Genomic DNA, 25161 nt, shown 5'->3' with positions numbered 1-25161 from the left:
TATAGACTTGTTAGGTTACGGCGCTTTACTGAGTTTAAAATACTTCTGTTTTTAGGTATATAATATTTGCTTTATTGGTAAAGTAGCATTATTAATTAGAGGGGGGTACATTTTGTGCAAGATAAATCTAAATTAATAAATCTTATTCCTGTTACACTAGGACCTGTAGTTTCATGGCGGCGTGGTACAGCGGTATGTGCTGGCAGAAACACCAGTGGTAGTAGGTGCAAAGTAGAGCCCGACCGATGAAGGATTTTTAAGGCCGATATCGATACAAATATATGGTGATTTAAAAATCTGATATTCCAATATCTTGGCCGATATATATTTAAAAAAGAAAATCCAGAAACGCGTAACAAAACATAAACCGATTTCCCTAACATTAGTTATTTGTAGTTATTTGAGTCCTCACTAAAATAATATGATAATGCAGTTTAAAAATAAACTTGTTTGTTTTGTCACAACAGAACAGAGGAACATCAAAATATATTAAAGTTCTGATAAATAAATTGTATAAAAATACAAACTTAAGATATGAAACTTAAAGTCCTTTGAACAAAAACAGTGTTGCCAATAGGGACGTTGGAGAGCGCCCTTTGGTGGACAAACTATGCAACGCCAACACTCATAATATGGTTGAAGGGTGTTATGTCTTTTTTTTTTTTTATTTTAATATTCATTTATCGGCCATTATAAATGCTGATACCAATAGTTTGGAAAATGTCTAATATATCGGTCGGGCTCTAGTGCAAAGCTGTCGGTAAGGACACTGGGACGGTTGGGCTAATTCAAAATATTAAGCTGTTATTAAGCCACTGATATCATAAACGTCATCACAGTTTACGGAGTGTATCTGTCAAATGTCAGTTCACCACTAACACACTCTTTTCCACCAACATGGAACGGGTTCAGTTGAGGTTTGCACACCTAATTTTAAACCGTTCGGAAAATTTCTAACAAAAAATGAATTGGTTCGGAATCCCAAAAGTTGGTTTCCAGTTGGAACCAAAAAATAGCAGGTTTTTCTTTACCTATAATACAAGAGAGACGACATCAGTGGGCGTGTCATATTCTACAGGTTGGAAAGAGAAGATGGAGGTACTTCTACATGGGTATTGCACAGATAGCCATATCCCAATTTATGCCTAGGGAAATAGCCAAATGATTGATAAGATGGTGATTTTTGTATTTTATTTAAAGTGCCTTTGAGTCCTTAAATGGTTTGGTTAGCCAAAAATGATCCAACTACTAGTAAATCCAAGAGGTGGATGCTACATACAGTATTTACAGTTAACTTGAAATATAATTATTAGAAGAATTTAATGGAGTGAAAATAAAACTAGTATTAGCCAACGGATCGTCTACTTCAACTGGAGAGTTAATAGTCAAAGTATTTTTGAATTGTTTAAGGTAGATTCAAGCTGTATGACTTAAAAGACCATGTTTGACACTAATAATATACAGTACAGGCCAAAAGTTTGGACACACCTTCTCATTCAGTGTGTTTCTTTATTTTCATGACTATTTACATTGTAGATTCTTACTGAAGGCATCAAAACTATGAATGAACACATATGGAATTATGTACTTAACAAAAAAGTGTGAAATAACTGAAAACATGTCTTATATTTTAGATTCCTCAAAAGTAGTCACCCTTTGCTTTTTTGCTAACTCTGCAAACCCTTGGTGTTCTCTCAATGAGCTTCATGAGGTAGTCACCTGAAATGGTTTTCACTTCACAGGTGTGCTTTGTCAGGGTTAATTAGTGGAATTATTTCCCTTATTAATAAAAAAGCAAAGGGTGGCTACTTTGAAGAATCTAAAATATAAGACATGTTTTCAGTTATTTCACACTTTTTTGTTAAGTACTTAATTCCATATGTGTTCATTCATAGTTTTGATGCCTTCAGCGAGAATCTACAATGTAAATAGTCATGAAAATAAAAAGTAAACGCATTGAATGAGAAGGTGTGTCCAAACTTTTGGCCTGTACTGTATGATAGATTGTATGAGTGTGAGAGTGTTTATTGTCCTCAGGTTAGTCCCATGTTTATTCAGGAGATTCCAAGAGTTCAGTGTTTCTACCTGAAGATTGATATCAATTTCATCTCTGAAGTATTTCCATCACGTAACGCCGGACAAACACTGCACGCTGAAGCGCTGTGAATAGTTGCGAAACGGAGCTCTTTTCATTTCGGCGCCCATGTTATTCAATCTGTCCGGCTGTGCGCTGCAGCGATCATTTCTTCGTATTTCTTCACGAGCCGCAAGCGAAAGTAAGGCAGGTAATTACATACAGGAAGGCCACAGTGCAGCCGGATACTTTACAAAATAAAACAAATTTAAAAGTAAAACACCCAGGTTTATGTTGACTTGGGCTGTCTTGACTTCTCAGCTGTCTCCATTTTTTAAACCAAGGACCCCTTAACTAAAAGAGAGATGGAGCAGGGACTCCCTACTACATATATCGTATAAAATGAAGTTGCATATAAAACTGGGTCTACAATAACATGTAGGGCGGCCTAAAGCCTTTATACATACCATTTTAGTGCATAGAATACTAAGCTATTAAAATAATTGTCAGCATGATTTTATAAATCATGTTTTAATGTTAAACACAGTGAATCCTCAGGATGAACTGTATCTGTGGATGGCCTTAGTGAGCACCTTACCCATAGGCCAGTAAGCCTATCATCAGTGGGGATTTATATTTGCTAATAATATGTAAGTTTCATGTTAAAACATTTACATTTTTGAATAATAATAATTTGGAGGCCCTTCCTGTGGTGACTCTGAGGACCCCTTAGGGGTCCCAGACCCCCTGTTGAAGATCTCCGGTTTAAACAAACTACATACATTTGGTGTATTTCTGAACTTTGGACAGAGTCAGGCTAGCTGTTTCCCCCTGCTTCCAGTATTTATGCTAAGCTAGGCTAACCACGCCAGCTCTGTACCTACCACACGGACATAAGACTGATATCCATCTGAAGGGTCAGTGTCATTCCCATGATGTTGAACTATTTAATATGTACAAATGTATAGTATATGTAAATGAACTGACTGGCCAACATCTGACTTTCAGTATCAGCCTGACATGTTGGGGAACTGATGTATCAGTGTGAACTAATTTAATTTAATTTGTACTGTGAAATTTAATTTTAAAATTTAGATAATTTGTTGTAGTAACATTATATTTGTTGTATCCCAAAACGGATCATTTTGAATAATGTGTGTGTTTCTCTCATCTGACTTCAAACATTTACATGCAGAGGCGGTGGAAGCTCCAACAGGAGGACTTGAACTTTTGATCTAAACAGTATTGTGTGTATACTTGTATACTATACTCTGTGATTTCATTTTTAAAACAGTGGGTGCGCACAATTGTGTGTTTGCACTTGACTTCTTTGTTACAGTGTCTTCATTCTAAAGCCTGGTTTACAACATAGCTGGAGAAAACATTCTAATAACTCTTTATTCAGAGTGGATGTACTGTAATGATGGATGTATGTAATTTCAAGAATAACAGAAGTATAATACTGACAGTGTTTGGAATAACGCCGTTTAAAAGAACGGCGTTAGGTAACGACGTTATTTTTTCAGTAACGGGGTAATCTAACTAATTACTTTTCCCGTCGTTACAACGCCGTTAACGTTGCTGGACGTTAAATGCGGTGCGTTACTAGGCATTGATTGAATAAACTGTGTAATCCGAACGCACCCCTGGCTCGTAGCTAGTGAGGAGGTGGGTTAATAACGAGATAAGCGATTATGATTGGCTAAGGCAGAGTCATGTTTCATGGTAGCCAATCAGAGCCAGTGTTTTTACACACATGCCAGCACACGCGCCACACGACACACACACAACAGCTAAACAGATTCAGCAGAGATGGCGAGTCAGGAGCAATCCAATGAAAAGTTGGCGTTTTCAAGGTGGAGATATAAGCACTACTTCAAATTAATTGTGGTCAAAGGCAAGAACGTGCATGTAATGTGTACATTATGTCCAGGAGTGAAGACTTTGTCGACATCCGTTGTAAGAAATTTAATGAAGCATCTCACACCGACACACGCATCTACAAAGCTAGTGGCCAAAACCAGCGATACCTCCACCACAGATGATAGCTCGCCATCCACTAGCAAAGAAGGACTCGGAGCAAAGTCCTCCAAGCAGCAAAAGCTAGATCTTTCGCGTCACAACAAAAACCTATGACACAGGCTGAAGTCAACCGTATGATAGGCAGGTATGTTGTTAAAGTATATGTGTCATATAAGTTTATATGGTGTAACTGTTTACTTTTCTTACAAAGATAATACTTGAAGTGCAGGATAAACCTCTTGCTGTCTGTCGACGTGCAATAAATATGGAAAGTTATGTAGCCTACGTTACGACACCTGTCTGTTCTACTCATTTCAACCGACTTGTGAAAACTGCTAAAAAAAATCCAAATTCTTTGACATATAGCAACTTTTTTTTAAAGTAACGCAAATAGTTACTTTCCCTGGTAACGAGTTACTTTTATTATAGAGTAATTCAGTTACTAACTCAGTTACTTTTTTGAACAAGTAGTGAGTAACTATAACTAATTACTTTTTTAAAGTAACGTTCCCAACACTGAATACTGATGGGCATCAAACATGTACCCGTATTTAACATGTTGATGTTATTTTATGGAACTTCATTATTTAAAAGTTAATATTATTTAACTTGTTTAATTGTCAACTAGTAGGGGGGATATTGAGTTTTCTCATCATCTCATTTCTATTGAGTATGTACATTTATTTTATCATGGTCTGATGCATGAATACATTCATTCATTCTCCAATTTTAGATCTGTGGATCATATTTGCACATGAACTTGAACAGTTCGAAAAAGTTTCCTTTGCATTTTTCCCTGTTCGTGAAGGGGTATATCATGCTTGGCACAAAACAGCACAATGTTGAAGATTATTTTTAGATGGTCCCCATTCCTCTCAATAAATGAATAGTCCACCTTTCCCTGCCCTACAGTTTGGTTGGCCCTGTAGTCTTGAAACTTACTTACCACTACCATCCCTGCAGTCAAAATGAGTCAATATCCGAATGCGAATGAACGGACTCCATATGAGGCTCCTTTTTCAACTACAAGGTCAATATTGTTTTTCAATAACGACAAAACGACTTATCCGTGCATTTATATGGAACTAAGCTTTAGGAGCTTTCCGTCTTTACTCTCCTCCCTGTTACGTTGCATTCGGAAATCGATTGTTTTTGACTGACAAAATGGCTACAACGAAACTTCAGCTTAAGGTGAGTTGCCTTTTTTTTTTTGTAACAATCAATGTTTATGTTCATGTGTAGGCCCTTTGGTGCATACTTCGTGCAAAGTTTCATGTTGTGTTGAGATTTGGAGTTTCCAGGTGAACTTATGGAATCCATTGCAGATGTGGTTAATAACACATCTGTGAGGATTCCTGTGGAGGTGCGGTCTCTCGCCAGTATGCAAATTAACCGTAAATTGCACCCTCTTTGTCCCTCCCCGCAAGCCCCTCCCCTCTATGCCAAAATGGTGACAGAAAGTTGAAACTGACAACCAGTGACATTGTCAATGAAAAAATGACAGACATCAAGAAAAAATGTAGATTGACATTGAAAAACCTTTCATAATGCAAACAAATTTCAAATTGAAATAATATAATAGGATTGTGATATTATAACTTTTTGATGTTTGTGTTTTATATTTCAGTTCAACATTTTTCAGTGCCAATATTTGTTGTTTCAATGCCAATTTTTATTTTCAATACCACAGGTTGCTGTCACTGTTCTAGCTCCATACATTTACATACAAGACAACAATACATTTATTTTCAATAAGTTTATATTCTTTTTTCCTTAATTACATTTGAATATTAAAAATAAAAATGTATTTTGATCAAACTTGGCTGGGTGGGCCAGTGCAGACCGGGCCCATTACTGGCTACACACCTGGTTCTTCGGTAATGAAGGGAAAAAAGAAAAAATTTAGCAAAGTTTGGCTTAGCAGAAAAACTAAAAGCAGGAGGAAAATACATGAATAAGTGTATTTCCCAAAATGTGACACTGTTTCTAACTGTGATGAGTCTTCTCCAGCTACAAATAATGTCCCATTACACATCCCAGATAAAAGTCGTGGAGAGGGGGGCGACCTCTAGCTCACCCGGTAAGAGCATTCGCCCCATGTTGCCTGAGTCTTGCAGCGGCGCAGGGTAAGAATCCGACCTGCTGCCCTTTGCTGCGTGTCATCCCCCATCTCTCTCCCCCTTTCATGTCTATCCACTTTCAAAATAAAGGGAAAAGCCCCAAAAAATAATCTTAAAAAAGAAGTGGCTCCTGAGAGAGTTGTAATTGAACTGCATAGCCGCTATATCAGTGGAGTTTTGTGCACAGGGGAGAGTTGAATGGTCAGAAAATAGATAACAAACAATGATCTTCTTTTGATCTTAAATTATTCAGCAGTGATATAAATACACCCACACAGCCCAGAGAGAGATGGAGAGATGAGATGGAGAGCTAAGGAGGGAAAGTGGATGGAGAATGTGATAATTCATTGTGATAATAAACGAGTTGAAGAGGGATAGATTGGGGGCAAGTCAAGACGGGAAAGAATTGGCCACAGACTGTAATTTAAGATCTGTGGTGGGTGAAGGTGACACATGATGGAGGACGGGGGGAGTCATAAAAGGAAGTGATGGGACACAGGGAAGGAGACAGATGACAGCTCTGAAGACGGACACCAGCCACAATGTCCTCTGTCAAGCTCAGCCCGTCATTTCCCACTTCAACAAGGTGCAAAAGCAACTTTTATCAGTGCGATAATGAAGCTGATCCATTTATAATCTGTTAATAATTGCAGCATGAAAATGGAGAACAGGCGGGATAGTGAAACATGCTGAGGAAAGAGACATGCAGCAACTGGACTAGCAGGGTGGAAAGGTATTTGTCAGTATGTGTCCATCAAACTATACTTTTTAAAATATTTAATAATTTCTTTTGCCCATTTTAAACTTTAGGCTCAACATTTTCAGCTATCGGAGCTTTTAAACCAACTGCTTACACTGTGCACGGTAAATGTCTTCAGCACTTCCACTTCAACTAAATTAAAGGTCCCATGGCATGAAAATTTCACTTTATGAGGTTTTTTAACATTAATATGAGTTCCCCCAGCCTGTCTATGGTCCCCCAGTGGCTATAAATGGTGATAGGTGTAAACCGAGCCCTGGGTATCCTGCTCTGCCTTTAAGAAAATGAAATCTCAGATGAGCCGTTTTGGAATCTGCTTGTTATGAGGTCATAACAAGCAAGATTACCTCCCCTTTCTCTGCTTTGCCCGCCCAGAGAATTTGGCCAACCCATGAGAGAGAGACATCATGGCTTTCAAACGAGAAAAGTGGCAGTTGGTCAGGGCCGCACCCCCACCCTCCACCTTGCCACTCCCTCTCTCCTCCTCAATAGCTTCAGACACAGAAATGGCCCATACTAAGGAAAGCTCATTGTAGGACTGGCTCTAGTGGCTGTAGTTCTGCACCAAAGCTGAATTTTGGGAAAGAGACTTCAGATACAGTATTAAGGGACCACTAAGGTCTATATAAAAGCATCCAAAGAGCACCATGTCATGGGACCTTTAAACTAAACTACCGGTACTTTTACTTTTACATATCAACTGACACTCAGAATGGATTCATCTTTTACTCTTCCACTCAAATTTCAACTGCTTTCATCTATTACTTATAAAATGACAATTCAACTGCTGAGACTTCATCTGCTTTCAGTCATTACACTCCAACTAGTCTATATCCACAATCTTCCACTTCCGGGATTGTTCTGTTGCCGCCGGAAATACCGCCTGATGTTGCTCTTTTCAGCCGGATGTCCCTAACCTTCCTCTTTCTTTGTGTCGGCGTTCTAACCTCCGGTGGATTTCTGAGGACTATGGTTAACTGCTCCTCAGATCTCTGCAGAGTAAATCCAGACAGCTAGCTAGACTATCTGTCCAATCTTACATTTTGGGACCCATTGGTGGGATTGCTGTGGACAAAGTACACACAGAGATACACTGGTAAGAACTAATGAGGTTTATGAGGCTAATTTAAATAGCTCACGTTACTGTGTTGTGTCAACAGTTAACTTCATTTAATATTGTATGTGGCGTTTTCTTTTTATGTGGTGAAAAGGTTCCACCAAAACAAGTTCCTTCCTGTGACTATTTAGCAGATCCACCGCCCAAGACGATCGGGATTGGTTTAAAGAGATGCAAACGACCCAGAGTGTTTTTTTCTCTTAACCCAGAAAGCATCTGTGATGGAGCCAAACCTTACTCCACAGCGCTGGCTCGGAGAGACTATACGGATCATGGTGAGGCAGGTTTCACTGCAGACGTTCCCATTAATAAGGGATGAACCTCTGTCATATATCAGCAACATTTCTGTGGTCACTATCCAATTCCTAATAAAGGCCAGTATTGACTTGCATTGTTTCAGTCAGGCCTGAGTGCACATGCACCTGTTCCATGTCCCATTGCACATTTATGTATGAGGCAGTTCATCCAAATCTGTTAGTGTGAGTGTGGAGTCCTTCAACGCGTGATGAAGCAGGAGATGAGCAGGACACAGAGGCTGTGATGCTGTGAAGTGTCTGGGGAGCTCACACAGGTCTACCGGTCTGCACTGGGAGTCTCAGGCCCTCCCTTACTGGCTGCAGCAGGTTAGAACTGGATACTGATCATCTCCAGACAGGAGAACTCTGTACTCAGACAGATGTTGCAACACATTCTCACTCCCACCGCGTAAAAAATACGGACGCTTGGTCAGGTGCCTTTTTCTGTTTGTTATTGACGCTAAAAGTCTCCTTTAGCGTCAAATCTAAACGGGCTGGGTCGGGACTTTTGGTGTCACTTTTGACGCAGTTAGGTTTAGGAAAAGATGGTGGATGTGCTTATATTAGTGATGCACCGAAATGAAAATTCTTGGCCGAAACCAAGACCGAAAACCGAAACCGAAACACCGAAAGAAATTAAGCCAATTATTAGTACCATTGCATTTATGGCTATGACTGTGTACTAACTTTACTAAAATCAAGGCATTGCAATTGTATAAATTAATATTAAAGTTTAATTAAAAAAATATCTAGCAGAAATATGGCTACAATCTGATAGTCACATACAGTATACAGTAGCCTAAGAACAGAATAGCTTACCTATTGTTATTATTATTATTATTATTATTATTATTATTTGAGGCACTTTCTTGCAGGATTTCACTGAACATATCAGACAACGAGGGTGCATGCCCCTCATCTGGTGCAGAGAGATGAGTCTTTTTTTTCTGCGCTCTGATCTCCTCCTGCGCTGGCCGCTGCTCCGTGCGCGCTCCGTCTCCACGCGGGTTCTCCGCATCCATCGCGTCCTGGATCATTTCTTGTGCGCCCTGCTTTATTTCCGCATCCAAGTAATGGTCTTTATAATGCGGATCAAGTACAGTTGCGATGAAGTGCAGAGGATCCGAATAGATCTCACTGAAACGTGTGCTGACAGACTCTAAGAGCGTACTTTTCATTGTTTTCACTCCGTGGTCCGTCTCAACCTCGTTGCTTAGGAGACACTTTGCAGGTGGATCGGGTACTGACACACGTGCAGGTCGCGGTTTCCGTTTGCGTCATCACAACATTTTCGGCCGTATTGTTTCGGTGATAAAAGTATTTCGGCCGAAAACCGAAAATGCCATTTTCGGGCGAAAATTTCCGGTGGCCGAATATTCGTTTCATCCCTAGTCTCCATGACAAGGCACAAGAACCCCGGTCTCCTGGGTAAAAGTCATGTGTTCCATACACGCACTGAAGGGTGCTTTTTTGGCGTCGTATCTGACGCTGACAGCCACTGCCCAAGCGTCCGTATTTTACGATTTGGGAGTGAGCACGGGTTGGATGTTTTGTACTAGCACAAGGCAAAGTTTATTCTTTGGAGCACCAGAATAGCTTTTATGGTTTAATTTGTATTGACTAATAAGGGTTTCTGACTAAATGGTAAGATAAGAATTGGTTTGCAATGCACGTGCATTTGAAAACTGCAGAAGCTAACGCTAGACCGCCAGACTGGAGTTAAGGATTAGAGGCTTACCTTTGTCGTCGGCTCCGGGCGACCCATCCTACTCCGCTCTGCGGCCAGCTCGCTCCTCGTTGCGATGTCAAACAGTGTCGACACTCAGCTCATTTGTAGACAATTAAGACAGGGACATAACATTAACACAACTTGGTGGGGAAATGCCAAAGAGGTTATTATAATTTCTTTGCCTAAACACTGCAGGCAAAAAGGCATGGAATAAAGGTGCATTACCACCACCGAGTGGTCTGGAGTCGCTGCACTCTCATTATGGGCTCTTCTTAATCAGTCTCCTTCACCTAGTAGTAAAATTCGGTATAATGGTCCAATGTTTGGCTTGATGTCAAACCGGTTTTATATATATATATATATATATATATATATATATATATATATATATATATATATATATATATATATATATATAAAATATATTTATTTTTTTCACCACAGTTTTAATGCATACATTAAAGTGATATATAAGTGAATACTTCATATGAAAACTAAATGAATAAATTGATTGATTGAGTTAAAATAAAGCATAGTGAATGCAGCATCTAAGGCGGCATCTCTCAGTGACGTCACTAGAGAGTGAACGATTGGGGTGAAAGCAAAGTGGGAGGGAGCTCCACCGTGAAACGCCGTCAGTGTGTGTGTGTGTGTGTGTGTGTGTGTGTGTGTGTGTGTGTGTGTGTGTGTGTGTGTGTGTGTGTGTGTGTGTACACACAGTGCCGTGCTTTTCTCCCAGCAGCAGCAGTGAGCTGACAGGATGTAGCCTAATGTGGGGCCATGGAACAGACGTGTTATGGGCTCCGCTGAACGCTCTCTGGACTAACTGTGGACGGAAAGCACTTCCAGCCGCTGGTGCAGACACACACTGGCGCTTCTTCTGAGCCACGGCTACCAGCAGCAGTCGATGGGAACCTGCTCATCCGGCTGACGTCTACTATGTGTGAGTAGGACTCTAATCCAGTGGGCTTCATGTATGACATGATCAACTTTGGTTTCAGTGCTGTAGTTGAAATGTAACGTTACTGACTTGACAGCGGTATTGTGGCACAACTGCACACATTTGAGCATTATTAATTCACAGTTGATTTCAGACAGTTATAGTTTGAATGTAATATTGCTAACTAATCACATAGGACTTTGCCAGGCTGCCATGTTTCCATGCTTCCATAATGCTTCCATAATGCTGTTGATGGGATTTATTCATTTGAACGTAACACATTGGCTAGCAAGGTAGTCCTTGCCTTGTAGCAATTGCTCGTGGGCATAATTCTGCGCTTGCACGTGCGCTCATCAACCGCGCACGCGAACTCCGACCATAGACTGTATAAAGAGACTTCGACGCGCTGTCACGCACGCGGCACTCTCAGTGTGTGTGTGTGTGTGTGTGTGTGTGTATGTGTGTGTGTGTCTCTCTCTCCACAGTACAGTAGGTGTAGCCTATACACCGCGGTTGCTCTCTCCACAGTGATGCTGTGGTCCATTGATCTACCTCTCATCAGCACACACACCACACACACACACACACACACACACACACACACACACACACACACACACACACACACACACACACAGGCAGTTGGTCTGCAGCTAAAGGCTCTGATGCCAACAGCTTGTGTGGATGAAGTAAAGCAATGACTGCCAAGGTATCATTTGGTCAGGGTGGGAGATTACAGTTTGGCAGTGATAGACAACCAGTCAGCTAAAGAAGAAGAAGACATACTTTATTAATCTCACAAGGGGAAATTATATTACAATCACATAGTGTGACAGTTTGACTTCCAGGGTAACCTAATGATTCACTTTTAGCAGTTAAGATTGATATTACCTTTTAGAAGACTGATTATCATTTTACTGATGCTATTAACAGATATTCCACTTCTATAGTACTGACAGTATCTGCGATATAATATCCATATCCATTGTGTTTCCCCTATAATAATTCTGCGCACCGCCATGAACTGCAGCGACGCACCGCCGTGAGTCCATGCCTTCATGGCAACTGTGGTTAGTTAACATCTGGCGTAAGGTCTGGCTACACCACTTATATATTCTGGGATAGGAGATAAAAATGCTCTGGGTTGTTTGCATTTCTTTAAACCAATCACAATCGTCTTCTTGGGCGGCGCTAAGCTCCGGACGCAGCGACGGTGGCTCTGCTAAATAGTCTCAGGAAGGAACTTGTTTTGGTGGAACATTTGCACCCCGCAAAAGAAAACGCCACATCCAATATTAAATGTTAACTGTTGACACAATACAGTAACGTGAGCTATTTAAATTAGCTGATACATGGTTAAACCTCATTGGCTCTTACTAGTGGATCTCCGTGTGTACTTGGTCCACAGCAATCCCACCAATCGGTCCCAAAACGTCCCAGTTAGAGAGGAAATGCCCTAAACATGTTCTTTGTAAAGGAACCGCATTTTCTTGAAAAAATTTCACTTTCAGCTCAAAGTTTGTTGTTGTTTCCCAAAATGAACTTTTGCACGCCGAAGGACATCCCGGAGATTATCCGTTGATCAAGACTAGGTCTTTATAAGTTATTTGATGCTATACAACTCGGTAAAAAAAAGTCCTGATTGACGGACAGCAGATCAGAGAGGCCTGGGTGGAGACGGTAGCAATGTTTCCATCCACACGTTTTTATGCGAGTTAAGTGATATTGATGAAAAATGGCTTATGGAAACGGTACAGTTCGATTGAATTTCATGAATATCGACTCAAAGTTTATACGCTCTGTGTCACCGGATTTTCTCTTGATCGATATACGGCTTATGCGATAAACGCTAATGGAAACGTTATTTGCCGAATAAATAATGAATTGCGATAACGTTTTAGGTCATTTTATGGTTAAACAGACGCACATGAACAGGTCAGAAGTGATGAAGACCAGGCGCCCGGATAGCTCAGTTGGTAGAGCGGGAACCCATATATAGAGGTTTACTCCTCGACGCAGTGGGCCCGGGTTGACTCCGACCTGCGGCCTTTTTATGTCATTCCCCCTCTCTCTCCCCTTTCATGTCTTCAGCTGTCCTGTCAAATAAAGGCCTAAAAATGCCCACAAAAATCATCTTTAAAAAAATTAAATAAAATAAAGAAGAGGTGAAGGCCGCGCCCAATTCGTACTACCAGGAGTGCTGATGCAAATGTGCCTTAAGATGCAACGATCGTCTACTACAGCCTGTAGTAATATGATTGAAGACCAGCCCTTTCTATTGACTTTCTATTCTCGTACATACATATACCTGTGGCGCAAGGTGCGCTCTGGAGTTACGCAGCGAGATCTCATCTTATCCACTCCAGGTAGCTAGCCTAACCTTTGCATCATCCTCGTTCGTATGGCATTGCACACGCCGTAAACACACGGTGGTCTTGCTGACCCCAAACGTTTCGTCTACCACTCTGTACTCTGCGCATGTAGCCAGTTTGTAGAGCGCAATTGCCGTGGAAGATAATCTCAAAATGAAACAGCACAATGTGGTGTCAACATAAAACACAGCGCTTTCAAGCCAGAGAGCGGAGTTTCACTTTGCGGCGAAAATGGAATACTTTTGCCCAGGAAACGCTTGTTCGTTCCTCGGGAGTGTTTAAATTCAAATCCGATCTTTGTCAAAAATAATTGAGCAGGGAGTCACGTGGGACGCCGAGTAAGATGGCTGCTCAGTAGAAGCTGTCCTAAACCCCACGAACTAAATCAAATTAATCCGACCATTTACCCGCATTTTTTCAAAGTTAAGTATCTTGTTATTGAACCCTCAACTACGTGTGACAATTAATCGGCTATGCAACTGTTACACGACTGCGATCTACACAGTAAGCGCATGGAGACTCTGTGGAACCGTGTGGAGGATTTGGAAAATAGAAACCACCGCAATAATGTCAGACTGCTAGGTTTGAAAGAGGGCATTGAGAGGGACAACATGACAGCATGCATAGAAAAGCTGTTGTCAGAGGGTCTCGGTATGGATATTGATGATGAGTTTGAGGTTGAGCGAGCACACTGCTCCCCTGGATCTCGTCCGAATGAGGATCAACCTCCTAGACTGATAATGATAAGATTTCTGCGTTCATCCGCGAGAGACAAAATGCTTAAAGTTGCGAGAGAAAGGTGGAGCTGAGTGGAATGCATGTAAGCTTTCCCTTTTCCCTGATATGACCAAGGAGCTAGCTGAGAGGAGGAAAACTTTCACTGCAGCAAAACATCTGCTTCATGACAAGAATGTGAAGTTCATACTAACCTTCCCAGCGACGCTCCGTTTCACTCTGAAGGGGAAGAACTGAAAATTTGAGGACACGTCGGAAGCTGTCAAATTCGTTCAGCAGCACATGACAGATGGAGATTAAAGGTTTGATGCAAAACTCTAGCTATAAACTAATCTATGTGGTGAGTTTGAGAGAGGTGTGGTGGAGTTGGATAATGCTTGTGTAGCTATCTGGGGACTTAGTGGGTGAACCGGACAACCCACGGACCTAGGCAGACTTTGCTTTTTGTTTTTCCTCAATCCCGGACTGATTTAATGGGAAATTTGTCTCTAGTTAGTTGTTGGAGACTTTTTTTAAAGGTCCCATGACATGGGGCTCTTTGGATGCTTTTATATAGACCTTAGTGGTCCCCTAACACTGTATCTGAAGTCTCTTTCCCGAAATTCAGCCTTGGTGCAGAATTACAGCCACTAGAGCCAGTGCCACATTCCTTAAAATGTGCCATTTTTGTGTCTCTAGCTATTGAGGAGGAGAGAGGGGGGGCAAGGTGGAGGGTGGGGGTGTGGCCTTGACCAACTGCCACTTTGCTCGTTTGAAAGCCCAGATGTCTCTCTCCCATGGGTTGGCCAAATTCTCTGGGCGGGCAAAGCAGAGAAAGGGGAGGTAATCTTTAGGGGTGCACCGATCCGACTTTTTCAGTCCCGATACCGATGCCAGGGCTTTGTGTATCTGTCGATACCCGATACCGATCCGATACCGTTAATGAATTAATAATAAACTGTATACCTTCCACATCATACCTTCCTTCCACCATGTGGAAGAGACTAAAGGCACCAGACCTTCCTAACTAAACATTACTTTCCTAACTAAGACAAAATAACATAGATGTAATGTATTGAATTCTTATTTATTTGTTATTTAAAAAACAATTGTGCATTCAAATCGAAAATATAATGTAATCAAACTTCTTAAAATAAATTTAAATACATAATAATGGGCCATCAATAATGGGCCACCTTTTATATAGGTTTATAATGGCTTATTCTACTGTCAGGAGTACATAGAATATCACAAAAACATGTTAATGTCATCATGTTTACTAAAAGCTTTGATTAAGGGTTTGCTTGGCTCCACAGTTACAGAAGCTAAACTATTTGTATTATGCAAACTGCAAAGTAGTAAAATAAACTCAAATCGAATGAATAGCCTACACATACAAACAACTTTAACACGGTTTCCCTTTCAAAACTAAATAGTTGTAAACTAGTACTGTATAACCACTACCTTGGCCACAGGTAAGTTAGGTTGTTGTAGTGTGGTTGTAGTGGGGGACTGAACGTAGCTCCGCTGTCAGCCTCCTTCGCTGTTTGAATAACGTTAGCAGGTTGGCGGACGTATTTCAGCGAGGCAAGACATCTTAAATCCAGAGTTTTAATCATTGCTCCGAACCCGTCTTTCTCAACGGTCTGTAGCGGGACCGGAGGTGGATTGCATTCATAACGTTGCTCCGCTGCATGCTTGAAGTGACAGGTCTTTAACGTTAGCGTAGTTAGCACGGCCAAGTAACGTTAGAGCGACGGGCAACAAACGTGGCTAAATTATGTCCGATTTGTTAGAAAGAAAAAAAACTTGGGAACATCAGACGGCTCCTCTCTTGAGCACATGTTGTTCTGGTGTATCTCCGGTCTTTCTTCATCCTCTAGCTAACTTTCTTCTAGGTTCTTGTGCAGTACCGACCGTAGCCTCTCCCAGCTTAACAGACTGTTATGCTACCTGGCTAGCTAGGCTAGCAGATGTAATGTTACCCAGCATGCCATTCGGCAGTGTAGCTACATTTGTAAATGTAAAATTATTAGTGTTAGAAACTGTTTAAGTCTCAAATTGTTATATGCTTTGGTGTGTTATCCTTTTAAGATAGTTAGTTGTGGGTTATTAATTGTTGTGTTATAAAGTTACTACCATGAGTGAGAAGGGTACGCAGTTAACAGGGTCCCCGGTGCTGCGGCGGAGTGTGAAAAAAAAAAAACTTTTCCGATCCAGCTATTTTTGCAATATCGGGGCCGATATCCGATCCTAATATCAGATCGGTGCACCCCTAGTAATCTTGCTTGTTATGACCCCATAACAAGCAAGATTCCAGAACGGCTCATCTGAGATTTTATTTTCTCAAAGGTACCCAGGGCTCGGTTTACACCTATCACCATTTCAAGCCAATTGGGGACCATAGGCAGGCTGGGGGAACGCATATTAATGTTAAAAAACCTCATAAAGTGAAATTTTCATGCCATGGGACATTTAAATGTATTTCTCCTCTATTGTAGAGTGAATGTTTATGTTGACCAGTTTGTATGTTCACTTCAAAAATAAATTTGGAATATGCTCAGCAACGGTACAAAAACTTTTGAATACAATACAATTTCAGATGGGTTCCAAAAGGCATGATATATTTGGGCATCAAGTTATGCCCAGATCTCAGCGAGGTAACAACTCTGAACTTTGAACCGCTTCTTCAAAAAATCAAAACAAATATAGGAAAATGGGGGAAGCTAAATCTTAGCCTGTGGGGTAAGATTTAGCTTAAAATGGTAATAGCTTCACAATTTAACTTCATATCTATGATGTTGCCGCTTAACACATCTGATCACATTTTTAAACAATATGATAATCTCATTAGAGACTCTCTCTGGGCAGGGAGGAAACCCAGATTTAAGATGAGTAAAAGTGTGCGCCCAAAGATAAAGGAGGGCTTGGCCTGCCTGATGTTAGACTGTATAGTCAGTCATTTGAAATGGCTAAGATTGCCAACCATTGGAGAGGAACGGTGTCTGGTTTAGAGTGGGCCACTATAGAGAAGGCTATTGCTACACCATTTCGTCCTATAAATGTGATATCCCAACATTGGAATGACAAAGGCAAGAAGATCAATTAAATTTTTAAGCACTCGTGTGAGGTCTGGGCAAAGGTTCATAAAATGCACAAACTCTCACTTTATAAACAGCCTTATGCCTCGCTTTGGTTCAATCCAGAAGTACAAATAGGGAAGCAGAAAGTGTTTTGGAAACGGTGGCTAGACAATAGAATAAATAACCTTTATAAAAATGGTATATTTATGTAATTCACTGAATTAGTCCATAAGTACAAATTGGAGGAAATAGGAGACTTTTGAAATACTTACAAATCAGACACTGTGTGATGAAAAAGTTTCAGTCAGGTGAAGTGGGCAACCCAATTGTTGACTATCTTGACAACCCGTTTAACCATAAGGCGTCAACATTTTACAAAAGCTCAATTTATTTAACTGGTAGCATATGTAAGAATTTGAGATTAATCTGGCAGAGAGACCTTGATTGTGCAATTGACATGGACAAATGGAAACAGATTATGGCCAATAATGGTAAATATATCAAGGAAGCTAGGGGGAAATATATTCAGTATAAAATGTTGCACTGGCGCTATTGGACACCAAATGGGCTTTTCAAAATAGGACTAATAAGTACCAACACATGCTGGAAATGTAAAACAGAGATGGGCACCTTTTTGCATCTCATTTGGGAATACTCTATAGTCAAACTATTTGGCATAATATACTGGAATTCATAGGGACATGGGCAGGAGTAACCATGCCAATATCTCCAAGACTATGCCTTTTGGAGATAAAACAGAAACGCCAACCCTGACAAAAAGCGCATATTCAGTTCTGATGGTTGGGATAGCCTCTGCTGCCAGAATTATATTGGGACACTGGAAATCACCCATAAACCCAACAATGCAGGAGTGGAAACTCCTCTTTAAACCAAAGAGCATGGACACTGGGGATTTGGGATCACTGACTGACTTCTAACTAGTAGCCTGATTATGGGATTGTAACCAGATTTTTATGCCATATTTACTTAATTTACTGATATTTGGTTTGATTGTTTTATTTAACTAATACTACTGTACTTTTTGTCTGCTCAGCTTGTACATTTTTCATTTTTCACATTCCTTGTGACCAGGATAACTTATGCCTTGACTGAAATGTTATTTCACTATCTGACCTTTTCATCTTATTTTTGTCCTGTAAACTGTACCATAGGGCTGGGCGATATGGCCTAAAAATAAAATCCCTGATTTTAAAAATAAAAAATCCGATTTAAGATTTAAATGGATTTTTTTCTCCCTCTACTTAAAATCAATCTGCAGATGACAAAGAAAATGTTCAAAACAAGTTTTATTTTGTTTTGACTCATACACACGCACACACATGGGGCATGTATACCATTATGATTATTCATGCCAATTTTGTGGAAATATAAATTGTTTTTTTAATTTTAGTCCCTGTCGCTGCCATGTTGTTTGTGTATCTCTATGGCAAACGCGCGGGGGGAGGGATGAGCCCGTTCGGAGCTACGGTAGCCCAGAGGGGAGCATCGGCGGATGTTAAGGAGAAAATCGATTTTTCATTTATACAAATCCACGTTAACTAAACATTCGATAAAATCGATTTATCGCCCAGCCCTACTGTACCATATGAGCTGTTTTGTCATATTTGCAAATAAACATTTAAATTACAAAAAAAGAATAATTGAGCAGAGGCAGGGATATGTAGACTAGAAGGGGGAAATCCCACGCTTTTTCCGTGCCCATGCAAGTTGAGTAGCTGTTTTACACTTGTTACTTGTGTTCTGTTACTTGCTAGCATTAGCTGATTTTTCTCCACAGCACTGTGGAGTAAGGTCTGGCTACATCACAGATGCATTCTGGGATTGGAGAAAAATACTCTGGGTTGGTTGCACTTCTTTGAACCAATCACAATCGTCTTGGGTGGCGCTAAGCTCCGGACGCAGCAACGGTGGCTCTGCTAAATAGTCTCAGGAAGGAACTTGTTGTCCCACTGTCACAGTTAGAGAGGAAATGCCATAAACATATTCTTTGTAAATCTTTACAATCATTCCCTAAAAGGACCAAGCAGGCCTACCTTGTTGCACGATGCAAACTTTCTTTAAAGGGGTGATAGAATGCAAAACCGATTTTACCTTGTCATAGTTGAATAACGACAGTTCTGTGGGTAAATAGGACAAACATAGACGCTCAAAATCCCATTGAAACCCCTTTACTATGAAAATCTCATATTTTGAAACTGCCGCTGAAAACGGGCGAATCTCAACAAAGCTGGAAGTTGACGTGTATTAAGAGAACAGTCACGCCCCAACATTTACATAGGCTACACAACTGACCTGATCAGGTAGTCTTCTGAATCTAGGTCGCGCAGATCTCTGCTATTCCATTACAAAATTCACTTCTGAAATTTTTTTATGTGATAAATCAACTATGTAAAGCTCAACAACCGTTTTACAAAAATTGATGGCTAATTGCAAATTTTGTCCGACTGTGTGTTGGAGTTCAGCCTGGGTTGCTACATCGCCGCTCTACCTGTCCTCCTTCACAGACCCTGGCCTGCTGTGAGCTCGATTGAGCTCCATCACGGCCGGCAGCCCGGTGCTCAATACCCGCGCAAACTCACCCTTTCTGGGTTACTGGACTACCAAACGCCGCTGCCCTGACAGAGCTCCAGGGCCTGCAGTTCGCTGTTCTCCCTCCCCTCTTCCTGCTAAATGGCCGGTGTGTGACTGAGAGCGCGGTCAGCAAGCTTGTTACGCCCGCAATCTCTTACTGCAGGTTCCAGTTAATCTTATAATGGATATGTGTGTTGAGTTATTTAAACAAACGATTAGGGAAATAAACGCCTCTTGTCCGCGAGTATCATTGATAGAGCCCGCGGTGTGCTGGAGTCCATCAATGAGAGCTAGCTATCCTCCTCCTAACGAGACCTCTGAAATTCACAAAAATGCATTAAATTGACCTGTAATATACACTACCGGTCAAAAGTTGTAGAACACCCCAATTTCTTTAGTTTTTTTTTTATTTTAGAAGTTCAAGTCCAATGAATAGCTTTAAATGGTACACAGGTAAGTGGTGAACTGCCTGAGGTTAAAAAAAATGTAAGGTTACCCAAAACTGAAAAATAATGTAAATTTCAGTATTTTACAAAAAGGGCTTTTTCAGGGAACAAGAAATGGGTTAACAACGTAAAGCTGTTCTGCAGCAATGGAGGTTGATCAAGCTTTGAAAGTTGGTGCTACCAATTCCCACAGGTGTTCCAACTTGTCTGAATTACTTACAACCCCCTCTGTTTGTATAAAAGTATTGTTGGAACACACTGTGGTACCATACCCTCGTGAGCATTATTTGAACAGTATTGTACTGCAGAAAGTAATGTGTTGCTATAAAAATGGTGTGAAAAGGCAATTAACTAATTTTTTTAAAAAAAGAAAGTCAAGGTGTCAATGAGTACAGTATTCTTCACCATCAAAAGGCACTTAGAAACTGGGGAAAACTCTGACAGGAAGAGGTCTGGCAGACCCAAAGCCACAACAGAATCAGAAGACAAGTTTCTGAGAGTCAACAGCTTGCGTGATAGGCGGCTCACAGGACAAGAGCTTCAAGCACAGCTTTATAGTGGTCGTAATAAGCAAGTCTCAGTTTCAACTGTAAAGAGAAGACTTCGAGCTGCAGGTTTGATAGGTCAAGTTGCAGCAAGAAAGCCATTGCTAAGACGTCAGAATAAGAAAAAGAGGCTTGCCTGGGCCAAGAAACATTGTCAATGGACTACTGAAGACTGGAAGAAGGTGTTATTGACTGATGAATCAAAATTTGAAATCTTCGGTTCATCACAAAGGATTTTTGTACGCCGTTGAGTAGGCGAAAGGATGGTTCCTCAGTGTGTGACATCAACTATCAAACATGGAGGAGGAAGCGTGATGGTCTGGGGCTGTTTTGCTGGATCCAGGGTCTGTGATTTGTACAGAGTGAAAGGCACCCTGAACCAAAACGGCTACCACAGCATTTTGCAGCGCCATGCAGTACCCTCTGGTATGCGCCTAGTTGGTCAGGGGTTCATCCTACAGCAAGATAATGACCCAAAACATAAGTCCAAGCTATGCCAGAACTACCTTAGCAAAAAAGAACAAGATGGTAAGCTTAAAAACATGGAGTGGCCAGCACAGTCACCAGACTTAAACCCCATTGAGCTGATTTGGGATGAACTGGACAGAAAAGTGAAAGCAAAGCAACCTACAAGTGCCACACATTTATGGGAACTTCTGCAACAGAGTTGGGAATAACTTTCTGAAGAATATTTGATTTCCATTGTAGAAAGAATGCCACAAGTGTGTTCAGCTGTTATATCTGCCAAAGGGAGCTACTTTGATGAGTCAAAAATTTAGAATACATTTTGGCTTTTAAATTGATTCCATGATTTCTTTTTTAACTTAAATTGTTAATTTGTTCTATTCTTTCATTTCGGAGTACAATAAGACATTCAACTGCATGAATTTCAATAAAAACCTGGAAAAATTGGGGTGTTCTAAAACTTTTGACCGGTAGTGTACATGCCGTGACGAAATTCAAACTGTAAATATACTATAGTTATGCCGAAGGTGTAGCTAGCTAGCCGCGATCTTTTCCCATTGTATTGAATGGCACATATAGCTAGCCTTGAATTCAAATCGGACTGTTAGCTTTGTAAGACCTTGGGATAGCTGTGATATAAGTGCCGCGACGAAATTCAAACTGTAAATATATTATAGTTATGCCGGCCGCGGATCCCCGGTAGTGCAGTAATCCACAAAGGGTGACTTTGCCCTGGGTAGGGAGCCAAACAGGCTATCGCTTTCTCATCAGACTGTGTGGAGCTCCTAAAGTCCGACACGTCTTACCAAATTTGCAATTAGCCATCAATTTCCTTAAACGGCCCATATTTGAGCTTTATATAGTTGATTTCTCGCATAAAAAAGTCTCAGAAGTGAATTTGGTAACGAAAAATTGCAGTGTCTGGAATATGAGATTCTGTGTGTGTGTATGGGGATTTGCTCAACCAGTCAGCACGCAGCTCATCTGAATATCCATGAGCATACCATATTTGGAAGAAAAGCTCCTGTTACAAATAGAGCTCAACAGTCCCGCCCCTCCTCTGACAGACCTTGGGTTCCGGAAGTAAATTTCCCATTCATTTCTCCCATTGACATCTGGAAAAATCCGTATATAAAGAGTTTTAGACCATGCGTTAGGCTAACCAGATGTTACGTGACTCATAAGCATACAACGTCCAATTGGGGGGGGGGAAACCGAACAGAAAATCCCAAACAAAAGTCTAAGGTACAAGACTGTGTACATATCGTCATTTCAGAGAGAAGGAACTACTCATCCCATAAACCACCACGCACCACTGAATAAAGGAAGCTACGTTAGTTTAGCTAACAGCTAATTCGGCCAACCGCTAGCTGAGACAGCATGTAATAACTTTAAAAGACCCTCAAAATAAAACCTGAAAATAACGGTTAAAATATATAACGGCTGTTACATCAGCTGTAGCCTGCTTTACCCAGTGTTTAGTTTGAGTTAATGTTATTTTAGACTGAATCAAGCTGTCAGCTAGCGGTTAGCCAAATTAGCTGTTAGCTAAACTAACGTTAGCGTTCCGGCGGAGGCTAACGGCAGAAGCGTGGAACAGATCGTGATTCGTGCAGTGTTGTAAATCCTCGTGACGGATCGTGCAGGCAGCTCCCCCTCCTCCCCCTCCTCACCAGCATGAGTTCCACCAATCAGAGGCATCACTGTGGGATTGTGGGAATGTTCAGGATTATGGGTAATGAAGTACTTATCCATGACATCGCGAATAAAAGACGTTTATCTCAAAACAAGGTTTGTGCCCCATGATTTTTGGCGTCTATATGATCATATATAATTGCTTAGTCACGTCGGCATGCTAGTTTTAAGTCTACTATCAATGGTTACCATTTCATGGCTTATACTCCAATTTGTAAATGGAGAAATTGCATTGTATTTTTACTACCGGAACCCGCTGTGGGTGGGACTGTTGATAGGGCCAAAACACAGGGATGCATAAGGGCCAATAAAATATCAACCAGGCCATTTTCAGCCCAACCAATGTTACATACCCCATTAGGAGACCTTAAGGAACAGTGTGAAATACCCTATATAATCTGACACACACACACACACACACACACACACACACACACACACACACACACACACACACACACACACACACACACACACACACCAGTCTGAAATCCTCCCACAGCCTGCCATCACTGTAAATACACGCATGTGCATTATTAACACTGTATCAATTTTATAAAGTTATAAAGTTTGTAGACGTTGTGATGCTAGTCGCATTAGCATGTAACACACACAAGCTGCTGCAAATATCTATTTCAGGATGTCTCCTATGAAATGAGTAAAATTGTAAAAATACATCTATGTCAAAGGGGCCTGAAAATATGACTTTAAAAAAGTCCTTCTGTGGCTCATTATCTGACTTTTTAAGACCATTGAACAATCAAAAACGATTATTCAATATTCTGCTTATGAAGGTTGCAGGGAAGTATTAGTACGGTTGTGGGGTAACCGTGGTTTTAAATTTTTCAATTTCTGTAGGGGATTCGTTGAAGCTAAAATAGGGTGTCAAGCTGTGTGTGTGTGTGTGTGTGTGTGTGTGTGTGTGTGTGTGTGTGTGTGTGTTGGTGGAACATTTTTAGTTTGCATATATTTCCCTTTCCTGTGGAGACATTGGGCTCTCTCTGTCACAGACAGAGACTTGTGAGAGAACAGGTAGGGGGTGTCCATGTCTTGCCCAAGGACACATGGATCTCGCTGGGATCCAATCTGACACTGTGTGGTTATGGGAGGCCTCCAGAAAGGTCTCGGCAATAGAAATCAAACACCGTTACAGCACTCCTCTACCATACTAACAAGCTACCTGATTATGTCTGTGCTGGATGATAGATTGAGTCTGTGTAGGGATTTGGGCTCATACAGGGGTCTGGACTCGGCTATCAACTGGATGTGCTTCTCTGTCTTTAACACTGACTGTACACTGTGGTACAGTTTTAAGTCTGATTTATGGTTCTGCATTGAATCTGCGATGTAGGGAGGTACGTAGGTATTCATACGGACCCTACGCTGTAGTCTGACGTGTACCTCCCCAGACATGTAACTACACGCTGCGGCGACCAAATGTGATTAGTCCACTCAGCAGTGGCTTGGTAGTGTCACATTTCCTCGTTCTCCTTCCCCGTGAACAAAATGAAATCTTGCTAAAGCTTTCCCACCGTGGTCAGAAAGCACAGGGGAGACACTTTGTTTCTCCGTCTCCGAGTCAGTACTCGCTCCGCTTAAAAGTTCCCTGTCACTTTTTAACTCACTCTCCAACATCTCCACACACACACACACACACACACACACACACACACACACACACACACACACACACACACACACACACACACACACACACACACAACACACAGCTTGACACCCTATTTTAATCCCCTACAAAAATGTTTTTTTTTTTTGTTATTCGGCCGAAAATAGCAAAAAAAGGACTTTTGGTGTTCGTCTGAATAAATGAAATGGCCCACTAAATTTTTACTAGCAATTAAATTTTTTAAGGCGATCTAAAGACAACCAACATAGAGTGGAGGCGCTCACGCTTTGTAAATGCAGCAAACGCCACGTTACTCTCATTCCCCGCTCAACACACTCACTGACATCACTCAGTCAACCCACTTGACCTACGTTACATTTTTTCAGCAGTCAGTTATGGGTCTAATAGACTATTCAGGAAGAGGGGCTCAAAGATGGACAAATACAAATATTTTTATTTTACTAATTTATTAGTAACGGGAATGTGTCCTGTATCCTGTGAGCTGAAATACATAAGGTAGCCTAATCATTCAAATTATTTCTCATGTCACAGAAACCACTGAGA

The 25161-nt window shown here is 41.0% G+C and overlaps 1 protein-coding gene across 4 annotated transcripts in view; it reads left to right on the top strand.

The window, feature by feature from the left end:
- The first annotated feature begins 10828 nt into the window (after window positions 1–10828).
- The window catches only part of gabbr1b (gamma-aminobutyric acid (GABA) B receptor, 1b), a 294834-nt gene continuing 280501 nt past the window's right edge, over window positions 10829–25161 (top strand). For 3 of the 4 annotated variants that reach the window (XM_039820112.1, XM_039820110.1, XM_039820111.1), the window contains exon 1: window positions 10829–11061. In XM_039820112.1, the coding sequence (XP_039676046.1) occupies window positions 11058–11061 (4 nt within the window). In that variant the 5' untranslated portion in view covers window positions 10829–11057. The remainder of the gene's footprint in view (window positions 11062–25161) is intronic. The other variant, XM_039820113.1, reaches the window with a different exon arrangement.

This window comes from Perca fluviatilis, chromosome 13, assembly GCF_010015445.1.
Source record: "Perca fluviatilis chromosome 13, GENO_Pfluv_1.0, whole genome shotgun sequence".
NCBI classification, from domain to species: Eukaryota; Metazoa; Chordata; class Actinopteri; order Perciformes; family Percidae; genus Perca; species Perca fluviatilis.
Note: the sequence above shows the minus strand (reverse complement) of the source record. Positions and strands in the feature narration are given on the sequence as shown.